At 32.8% G+C, this 12,081-nt stretch overlaps 1 protein-coding gene across 1 annotated transcript in view; it reads right to left on the bottom strand.

Moving 5' to 3' along the window:
* The window catches only part of LOC149794966 (uncharacterized), a 199,251-nt gene extending 187,572 nt beyond the window's left edge, over positions 1 to 11,679 (bottom strand). Inside the window, exons 1-2 of the mRNA XM_089963739.1 lie at positions 11,177 to 11,679; positions 3,477 to 3,598 (exon numbers count right to left, since the gene is read on the bottom strand). Of these exons, the coding sequence (XP_089819865.1) occupies positions 3,477 to 3,598; positions 11,177 to 11,348 (294 nt within the window). The 5' untranslated portion in view covers positions 11,349 to 11,679. The remainder of the gene's footprint in view (positions 1 to 3,476; positions 3,599 to 11,176) is intronic.
* Between the last annotated feature and the right edge of the window lie 402 nt (positions 11,680 to 12,081).

Below are 12,081 nucleotides of genomic sequence, written 5' to 3'. Positions count from 1 at the left end.
ATATCTAAAATGGGGTGGGAATCTGGTCAGAGAAAACTCAGACTACTTGACAGATTGTTCAACCTCAGATGACTTTTGCCTTTGCCCTCAGAGTGTATGTCAAGTCAGTGGACAATGGTCTCATTAGGACAGAAATCATCTAGGCAGGGTCAATATGACATAGTGAACAATTGGTTGTGCATTCAGTTTTGTAAGGACTCAGGGAATCAGAGTCTTGATCGTTAAGTCTTTCTCCAGTGATCTTGCAAAATCAGAATACACTAATTTTTATGATAATTTTTTCTGTTCTTTTCAGACTTTGGGATGTTCGAAGCCATGTAGATCAATATGTCTTGTAGCAGACAAATTACCTGTAGTTGATTCTTGCCTTCTGCCAGTAAATCCATACTTAAGCAAAGTCACAGTATCCAGAACATAATTGGTAATCTGATACTATTGATAGTTGATAACACTCAAACTTTTGACTGATGAAGATAAAGATTAGACTGGTGATCAGCATATTGCATCCTAAATGTGCAGATTTCCAGTAATAATTTACAACACCAGTCTCTCACTTTTGATCAATCTGCTTGTATCTGTGCACTTTTATGACTCTTTCAAGGACTGAAAAACATTTTCCGCAATTTATAAGAACAAAGAATAAATAAAAAACATCAAAATGGCTAGTGTTGCTTACATATGACCAGTCCATGGCTAAATATAGCTGGTCCCAGATCTAAGACAACTGTAATTTTCAGACCCTGCACTGATATGAACAATCTGGTGGAATTATTATATAACTATGTAACTGCATGACTGGATACTAAGCTTAGTCTTAAACCTGAATACTGCACAGAATAATTAGAACTAATATAATAAGATTATGATGGATCCAGTTTTAAAATAAATCATTTTCCTAATATCTTACAAAAGAAACTCAAATGTCATATCTCAAACAAAGCTTTACAAATTTAATAAAAGTAAGCTTGCTTGGGCAAGCTAACTAGAAAACTGAACTTGTCCAGCAGACAAGAACAGAACTGTGCTAACTTAACTTTTTTGATGTTGTAATATATCTTAAGACTTTTTGGTATCTATGTTTAAATACCAACTAATCATGCAAAGTTTAGTATCAAATCCAGTATTTAAAAAAAAAAACAAGGTAAAACCTAATCCTAAAGTAAAATATTCAAATGTCAATGATTTCACCCTTTGATTTTTTTTTCTGGGATGTCTCATGTCCAGTCACATGACTGCTTCCACATTCATGTCGGCCAATTTTAACCTTGAAATCGGCAAAACATATCTAATTACTCTTTGACAAATGCTTATTTAATCCATTTAATTATTTTCCAAACAGTGAATATGTATTTTTATCCTGCAATGATCACATAAACAACAGATTTTAAACACCACGTGTGGGTGCTAAATTTTCAGGTGGCTAATCATCTGAGATATGTGCCTTTTGATTTTAAACACACCTGTGAAAGAAATCTTACAGGTTATATTATTAATTATCATCACCTAGTAATGCTCAAAAAACCTCATATCCTGATGCCCAGGTCCAACCTAACTTTACTTCAGACCCCTCCTACATTGTAAGTGAAGTGCCCTTGGGCTTGTCCAAACAATTATCAAATTTGCCTGGGAAAACTGATAACACTGACAAAATGTGGAATTTTATTTTCAAGTTTTTGAAAGCCTAGTAAATTATTAATATTCATCCCCATGTATGCCAACTGCCCTTATGAAAATCATCTAAACACTGCATTTCTATTAAACAGTGTAAGCATTACAAGGCAAAAACAAGTGATCTATGAATGGGGAACAGATTGTCTGGGTTACATATAATTAGTTACTTACTTGGCTTTAAAATACATGCTGGTGCATTATTCAAGACATTTTAATTTAAAGTTTAATGACTAATAATTCAGTCATCCCTTGCTCATGCTGACACTAGTGTAATGCAACTCTGGTTAAACATATTAAGTGGCACTTACAAACAACATCAATAGTGTAAAGAGAAATTATTAAGCAAGATATGTTTCAGATGCTAATGAGCATCAACACTGCTGATGCAGTAAGGAGGACACTGATATAGCAACAGGACATTTGTTGATGTTAGGACATGGAGGAAAATATTTCTTTACATGAAATATTCAGAGACCTGAACAAACACACAAGTCAATTTGCTATGATTTTTTAATTTCTTTTCAAATTTAAAGCACAATGCTTTGTGACAAATAAACTAAGCATAATTAGGGACTTTTTGGACATGTGAAATTTGAGACAGGTCTTCTGATTTTTTAAAAATCACCAGCCACAGGCCTGTGTGAAAATATTTTCTCTGAAAACTGCCTAGTCAGGATGAAATCCATGACATGCTTCAAAACAATTTTTGACATACTGATTGTTCAGAGTTGGCAATCAAATCTGCATGAGAAAATGCAAAACTGACCTTGACATTATCTACAAGGAAATGACAGACTGTCAGAACATCCCTGAAATAAAGGGTCAACAGAAACTGCCAGAAGTTATTTCTTTGAAGAATGTGGTACACACAAACATGAAAGAAAGATACTGATATATGTACTGTGGTAAGAACATAGAGTTCAAAACTTGCAGAACATAAAGCATAATGTAATTAATACAACCTCTCTCTCTCTCTCCTACAAACAAGTACTTTGCAAACATAAGCTTGTCTGTATTGAATTAAAGCTTATCACAGGAGTCAGGAAAGTGGATTTGTGAAGCCCTCCATGTCAATTCTTGATCTGAGGAGAATAATTTTTTTCTTACTCCTGCATTTTCATTGAAAATCATGGCAAAATGAAATAATAGCATAAAAGGAGTAGTTGCTCTCCTAATTAAATATAATGAGAATAAATATCAATTTGTATACTGAGTTAATAAAAAACATGATAACAATCAGGATAAAATTCAATTTTTGAAGGTAAACTGAACAAAGACTTTTTTTGCCAGAATAGTAAAATTATTTGTCAAGGAAGACAAAAAGCCTGTATCATATGGTAAAATAAACAAAGCTTGAAGTTCCAGAAGACTATAATTAGGACCAGAAGTATAAAACAAAGCTTGAAGTTCCAGAAGACTAAAATTAGGATCCCACAGGATAAAAAGTCTATTTTACATTCTATAATAAAACCTGAAGTGCTCACAGAGTACAATTATCCCACAAGACAGATACCCTATTTGACATGTGAAAATATTAACAGTGCCAGAAATTTCAAAGTTCAATCCTGCTGGAAAAATCTCTTCATCAAGCACAATAATCTTACTGCCATAGTTGTAACTGGACCAAGCCATGACTTGTCCTCCATATAGCTACATGATAATTAAAGTGGAATGTGTGTTCAAAAGGTTATACCACTCATATTCTGCTTACATATTATTTTAAAAGGCAACATTAAGTATAAACTTCAAGCAAAAATGACACCTAGATAAATGGCTGCTTTCGAAATGCTGTTGACAAAACTTACCTCACGTTCCTCAATCCAATCATCAGGAACAATACACTCAGAACAGTAGTCTGGAGTCACAGTTATCTCCCCTGATGGCAGATTGACTTTCCAGCTTCCTTGCTTTATACACTCTCTCGCAGCTGCAATTGATGAAAAGAATCAAAAAAATAGAACCGGTTTATCTTTCAATAATTTCTTTTAAAAAATGACACTTATCTGATAACCATTTCAAAACCAAAAGACAAGATTGTTTTTGTATATATAATTTGTATTAAGTATTGGCTTTTGTCCAATAGTATACGGTATTGTATATTTAATTTGTATTCTGCGATTGAACTTTATCCATAAGTGAGGGTAGGAGTTTGAGTCTACCTGGCTAATGTCTTTTTTTAAAAATACAACATAATACATGGCTGATTTTTTTGTATGATTTTAGATTATACATTAAAATCATTACTGCTTGGAAATAAACACGGTTATCTAGTTTCTAGAAGGTTCTTGTTTATGAATTTGATGTGAAAATTACCCTCATTCTGGTTCTGTTATTGTGTCTTAGTTTTATATAAGGGAAAAATAAACAGAACTTTTGTACTGCTGTCTTAACATTGGTCTTTAGAGGAAGCAATTTTAGTTGTGTTCAGTTTAATTTGAAAGGATTTTTTTATTAAATTTATTCACTGGAATTACAAAATGCTCATTAATACTTTTGGACTAATTCACTATTTTGTGATTGTTGTGAATTCATTTAAATTCATTTTGGATTATGTGATTGTGACACAACAGGACTGTCAGTACATCAACACTGTTCCAGGCTATTTGAACATCAGCACTTTCAAGATTGGAATTCATTTGTAACACAACTGGAATTCATTTAGAATACTCTATACTTTTGTACTTGTGATAAAATGCTTAGGACCTTTTGGAATTTAATTCAGAGTATTGTAAGTTCTTTAAAATTTGGACTTTATCATCTATGGAAATAAATTATTTGTTGAATTTTATAAAACTTGTTGGTCTTTGCTCTTTTCTGTAACTTAGCTGAAGACCAAAGAGTTGTAAGATATTTGGGAGCAAGCAGTAATAAGCAATTTACATAAATTCAGTATAATACAACAAATTATTTTTGAAATCTGTTCAGTTTTTTAATTTTTTTTTTTTAAAACATAAGTATCAATTTTATAACTAAACATATAGAATGCATAGCAATTTTTATAAATAACACATTCATTCTACATTGACCCTTGGCATCTCTAGCTTATAGAGCTGGGTACACCCTCCCCTCCAAAAAAAAATTGTGCTGTGGCATTTCTGAACATATTGCATTATATACCATGGTTTAACACAATTATATTAGCAACCAACAATCTAATGCTCTGCAGCAGGGACTTGACTCTTTCTAAAAACAAATTTCTGTCAATAGCTGGGAAAAAATAAGTTGCTCTCATTTACAGCAAATTAATATCATATTATATCTGTTATATTATCCCTCCTAAATATAATTATCTTGAGATAACAGAAAATAGGATAGCTCAAAAGAAAACCACCACCACCAACCACCTTGAAAGTAAAATGGTCAATACTTTATAGTAGATGAATTTGCAGTGCATGTATTGTAAAACTATTAAATAAAATGGGATAATGGAGCTTACATTACAGCTAGCACCAGTAAATAATAAATACTGCAAAAAACTGATATACTGGTTATATCATGCATCTCTTCTAGTAGCTTGCAAAAAAAATATCACTACACTTTCCGGCTGGATGCAGATGAAAGAAACCAAATCCAATCAGACTGCTCCTTCTCTTTACCTAGAAACCAATCCAATCAGGTTGCTCCTTCTATTTATCTAGAAACCAATCTAATCAGATTGATCCTTCTCTTTACCTAGAAATCAATCCAATCAGGTTGCTCCTTCTATTTATCTAGAAACCAATCCAATCAGATTGCTCCTTCTCTTTACATTGAAACCAATCCAATCAGGTTGCTCCTTCTATTTATCTAGAAACCAATCCAATCAGATTGCTCCTTCTCTTTACCTAGAAATCAATCCAATCAGGTTGCTCCTTCTATTTATCTAGAAAACAATCAAATCAGGTTGCTCCTTCTCTTTACCCAGAAACCAATCCAATCAGACTGCGCCTTCTCTACACCTAGAAATCAAACCAATCAGGTTGCTCCTTCTCTTTAACTTGAAATACTGCTCCTTGTCTTTACCTAGAAACAAATCCAATCAGGTTGCTCCTTCTACTTACCTAGAAATCAATCCAATCTGAATGTTCCTTCTCTTTACTTAGAAACCAATCCAATCAGATTGCTCCTTCTCTTTACCTAGAAACCAGGATCTAATCAGGTTTCTCCTTCTCATTACCTACAAATCAATACAATCAGATTGCTCTTTCTCTTTACTTACAAACCAATCAAATCAGGTTCTCCTTTCCTTTACCTAGAAATCAATCCAAACAGTTTGCTCATTCTCTTTACCTAGAAATCAATCCAATGAGATTTCTCCTTCTATTTACCTAGAAACCAATCCAATCAGATTGCTTCTTCTCTTTATCTAGAAATCAATCCAATCAGATTGCTCCTAATTCTCTTTACCTAGAAACAAATCCAGTCTGAGGTTACTCCTTCTCTTTACCTAGAAACCAATTCAATCAGATTGCTCCTTCCTTTTACCTAACAAAATTCAAATCTGACTGCTCCTTCTTTTTAACTAAAAACCAATTCACACTAAGGTTGCTCCTTCTCTTTACCTAGAAACCAATCCAATCTGACTGCTCCATCTCTTGACCTTATAACCAATTCAATCAGATTGCTTCTTCTCTTTACCTACAAACTAAACCAATCAGGTTGCTCCTTCTCTTTACCTAGAAACCAATCCAATCAGATTGCTCCTTCCTTTTACCTAGAAAACAATCCAATCAGGCTGCTACTTCTCTTTACCTAGAAACCAATCCAATCAGATTGCTCCTTCCTTTTACCTAACAAAAATCCAATCAGATTGCTCCTTCTCTTTACCTACAAACCAAACCAATCAGATTGCTCCTTCTTTACCAGGAAAACAATCCAATCAGGTTGCTCCTTCTCTTTACCTACAAACCAAACCAATCAGATTGCTCCTTCTCTTTACCTACAAAGCAAACCAATCAGATTGCTCCTTTTCTTTACCTACAAACTCAACCAATCAGGTTGCTACTTCTCTTTACCAGGAAAACAATCCAATCAGATTGCTCCTTCTCTTTACCTAGAAACCAATCAAATCAGGTTGCTCCTTCTCTTTACCTAGAAACCAATCAAATCAGGTTGCTCCTTCTCTTTACCTAGAAACCAATCAAATCAGGTTGTTACTTCTCTTTACCTAGAAACCAATCAAATCAGGTTGCTCCTTCTCTTTACCAAGAAACCAATCCAATCTGACTGCTCATTCTCTTGACCTTTAAACCAATTCAATCAGATTGCTCCTTCTCTTTACCTAGAAAGACAGTTGGTAATATTTGCATCATGTCAATAGTTGTGAATATCATGGAAGTCATCCTATTGTACACCCAATACACATAATAAGCCCTCTCAATGGCAATCTGAATTTACTTGCTGCAGACAGCAACTTGTTCATCTGCAAGAGGGCACTTGCTCCAAAAAAAACCAAAATGTTTTGGTTTGATATAGACATGCCATGAGTCAAAGCAGAATAAAATGGATCAACAGTGCAATACATTATACAAATGTAGGTTAAATGAAGATGATGGCACATGAGGGTAAATGTTGGTTTAAACAAATTCCTGTTAATTCTCAATATATAGTACATGTATAGGGATCACAATCTTTCTTTAATTTAGCAAATAAAATATCTGAAATAATTGCTGTTCAATATATTTCATCAATAATCATCAATATATTTCAATTACAACAATTAAGATGAGCATGACACTTTACAAGAAATCTGAAAATTGTTCAGAGATTACATAAGAAATTCACATAGCTGTTGGTACTGTTATCAATTTTTGACACATCAATACTTCCTAAACTGCCAACTTGTTAATTTTTTTTTTTAAACCTAAGAGCAAGAATAATAACGAACTCTATTAATATTGAACTGTTACCGAAATATACCATGTTATGGATTTTAAAGGTGATATGGGGAGGGAACACTTTAATTTATATGTATTTATGTATAATGGGATGGTTTAGAGACAATGGCAAATACATAATTATAATACTGAGTGCTTCAGACATCTAGTTTAAAATGTTTCATGGCTGGTCCAGACATTATATTTAAAACTACTGAAAACAACCTGCAGAATTAAAATAAAGATTTTGTTAGTTTGATTAGATATCAGCAATGGATATATGTAGTAGGGACTTTCAATATGATTTAACTGTTTTCCAATTTTCTAGTCTTGTACATAGTCATGTTGAATAGAATCCACATTTCAAGAAATGTACGCTTATAAGATACAACATAAACTCTTTCAGAAGTATATCAAATAAAAGACAAAAGTAAAAAATCTGACATCCTTAAAATATGGGCCAAAATGCATGATACAAAGTTCTTTTGAAATAATATTTTATCTTGTGATACAAGATTATAAAAGTTCTATCATTATCGTTACATATTAAACACTTTAATTTATATGTATTTATGTATAATGGGATGGTTTAGAGACAATGGCAAATACATAATTATAATACTGAGTGCTTCAGACATCTAGTTTAAAATGTTTCATGGCTGGTCCAGACATCATATTTAAAACTACTGAAAACAACCTGCAGAATTAAAATAAAGATTTTGTTAGTTTGATTAGATATCAGCAATGGATATATGTAGTAGGGACTTTCAATATGATTTAACTGTTTTCCAATTTTCTAGTCTTGTACATAGTCATGTTGAATAGAATCCACATTTCAAGAAATGTACGCTTATAAGATACAACATAAACTCTTTCAGAAGTATATCAAATAAAAGACAAAAGTAAAAAATCTGACATCCTTAAAATATGGGCCAAAATGCATGATACAAAGTTCTTTTGAAATAATATTTTATCTTGTGATACAAGATTATAAAAGTTCTTCCATGAATTCATGTAAAAAAGATAATAATGCACAATTTCCTGTGAGTGTAAAGAAACATATTATACATCAACAATAAAGACGCTCAATCTGACAATGTAAGTGCTTGACTTCTGGATCAATTATCATAACCAAGCACTTACATGACTTTTTGCAATCATGCAATAAGGATGTTTGACAAATATTATAGTTATTTGAAATGTTTTACCAGCTGCATGTAGTTACGATTGTGAAAAGACAGGCATGTAGTTTTTAGTATTTTGGTTTAAAGTCTACTGTTACAATTCTTATGAATATGACATAATGTCATTGTTATAACACATCATAACTGATGACACTGTGCCAATAATAAGGATAGGACATGAATAATGAAGTACCAGCTTTTGCAACCAAACCAAGCTGTTTATGAGTGGAGATACATCTAAGAATGATAACAATCAAGTCTGAACTATTTCTTATATGATACTTTCTCCACATGAATTGAATGGGTATGTATAATTCCAAAAATGTATTTATAAGTTTTCAGAAAAACACAGTCCCACATAATTTCATTAAAATAAATAAAGTCTAAAACTCTTGTCTGTGGTACAAAATAAGTTTATAGCTTCATTTTTAATTAGGACAAAGAATGAAAGTCATAGTAAGTCACATTTGTCAGAACTCATCTCATGAATACATGTACCTTTGCCTTACACAATATTCAGGAGGAATACATGTACCTTTGCCTTACACAATATTCATGAGGAATACATATACCATTTGTTCTACATAATATTCATGAGGAATATATGTACCCTTTGCCCTACACAATATTAATGAAGAATACATGTACCCTTTGCCCTACACATTATCCAGGAGGAATACATACCCTTTGCCTTACACAGTATTCATGAGGAATACATATACCCTTTGTTCTACACAATATTCATGAGGAATATATGTACCCTTTGCTTTACACAATATTCATGAGGAATACATATACCCTTTGTTCTACACAATATTCATGAGGAATACATGTACCGTTTGCCCTATGCAATATTCATGAGGAATACATATACCTTTGCCCTACACAATATCCAGAGGGAATACATGTACCCTTTGCCCTACCCAATATTAATTTTCACACAAATTATGGACCTTCATTAAAACTTTATCATGTGTGTTTATAAACTAACTTCTACATAATATATCCATGTTTAAGTTATTTGAAACTCAATAAATAAATAGAAAATACTTTTAGTTACCAAACCAAGGTGGAACAAACTCCATATGGCCATTTTACATTACTGATGATTCAATAATTAAAATATTGTACACATGTTGAAAAAATCTTGTACTTATATATAAGCATTCAAATGATTTTTCTTCCACAAGCAACTGCTTGCATATACTCAGATGAAAAGCTGTATCTTCATTATAAAATAAATATTGCACTGACTTTGGGTTTGTTGACATTTAAGTATGTAAGGAAGGAAATATGAAAAATTAATAACAAAGCTACTATTATTTACAAAATTCTTTGTCATTCATATATATATATATATATATATATATATATATATATATATATATATATATATATATATATATATATTGAATAGCAGACTAAATTCCTTGCAGTGGAGGCCACAGTTAAACTGAATGCATTAATTTGGGAAGGTACTTTTGCTTGAATGAATATATATATATATATATATATATATAATAACCTCACCGAAATCTTCATGCTAAATTAAGTTTCACACAATAAGACTTGTAACTGACAATGTGATAACTCAGGAATAACTTGGCATATGCACAGATTATTTCCCTCTTGCTGAAACAACCAAGCAGGTCTACTGGATTGAGGCTTCAGAATGTAAACAGAGCTTACTTAGAAATACCAAATGACAGAGATATAGTCAACGTGTTGACAGCTTACAGTGTTTATGATTAAAACATCTTAGTATATAACAATAAAAGTATGGAATTTTTAATTCTTCTAAAACTTACTTACTTTTCAGAGTCTATGAGTTGCTTAATGTCACAAACATATATATGGATGTTTATTATATCGGGTTCCAATGGTTTTGCATTCTAATATATCAAAATTAATATAACAAAAATACCCTAAAAGCAAATCACTGTTAAGCAGCAAGAGAAATTGGGAAGCTATAAAGAGTTAGGTCCCCTGACAGACTATCCCTACCAATAATGAAGTTAAACAACTGTATCTTTTATCTTTATTTATTCAAAATTATTTGTCACGCACATAGAGAAATACTTTCATAACTACTCAGTCAGAAGCACACATGATCGGCTAAAGGCTGAGCAAATAATGGACTAGATGTTCCAAGGATCCTGCCCAGGCCTTGTGGGAAGGGGCGGGGCAACTCATTGAAATGGTGAAGGGGGGGGGGTATTTTTTATATTGTTCCATAGCGTCATACCACTTTAATTCTACCTTGAATACCCAAATCGCTAGACTAAAGGGATCGGATCAGCTGGGCTGGTTACTTAGCGACCTCATAAAGAGCAATGGGTATCGATAAATACTACACATGGATCATATTACCAAAACACGATAATTGCGAGGTAAAAATATGCATGGATTTGGTTAGTTATGTTAAAGAGATTTAAATAAAATTTAATTGAAATTAGAAGAGATAACCTTCTGGACTGGAAAATAAAAGAATCCATCTCTTGTCTGTGCGGCTTTCACTATGGCTATGAACCTTCGACACCGTTAGGTTTCGTTTGTCCAAACAAATCTCAAGATCTTGCTTTGTAGCATCAGGGGATAATCCTTTGATTAATACACAGCTACTTGATATATCTGCCATCTTCAAATAGAGCTCTGATTTTCTTAACCTGCTTTTCGTCTCATCTGTATCGAAAATTAATGTTTTATCTTCAGTTAATTATCTTCCGTTCTACTTTCGTTTTCCATTCATGGGATTTTTTTGTGCCTGGTATACTGTTTGTTTACACTGAAGTAGCCTTGAACGCTGTATTATCACGGTACTTAATGTTGCTATCGTTACATATTAAACCCGATCTGTTATTTCTGCATTGTTACAAATTGTAAAGTTTCTCTGACTTTTCCTCCAACTATTCCAATATTAAAAAAATCTCTGTCAATTCAATCGCGTAAATGTAAATAAAACCGCATATGGCGGCTGGCCAAGATTATCGTACCATGGGGAACAACTCTGTATTATCGCAGTATTGACCTAATTTACGTATCGTAGCTGATTATGGACGTTTCGCCCCATGGATGTTTCGGCCCAGGACATTTCGCCCCATTTCAATGGACATTTCGCCCCATTTCAATGGACATTTCGCCCCACATGGTATATGAACGTTTCGCCCCATTGTCGTTTCGGCCCAGGACATTTCGCCCCACATCAATGGAAATATCGGACATTTATAGAAATTCACAAGCATTACACCATTGTCTTCATTTTATTTTAGGGACCTACTGTTAAGATTTAATTTCATGCCCCATAATCCCATCACTCTCATCCATTTCAATTACATTCAGCGTGCCGTTATATCAGACAATATTTTCCTTTT

This window comes from Sinohyriopsis cumingii, chromosome 7, assembly GCF_028554795.1.
Source record: "Sinohyriopsis cumingii isolate HCF-2022 chromosome 7, ASM2855479v2, whole genome shotgun sequence".
NCBI lineage: Eukaryota > Metazoa > Mollusca > Bivalvia > Unionida > Unionidae > Sinohyriopsis > Sinohyriopsis cumingii.
The sequence above is the reverse complement of the archived record's forward strand: the minus strand, read 5'-3'. Positions and strand labels throughout refer to the sequence as shown.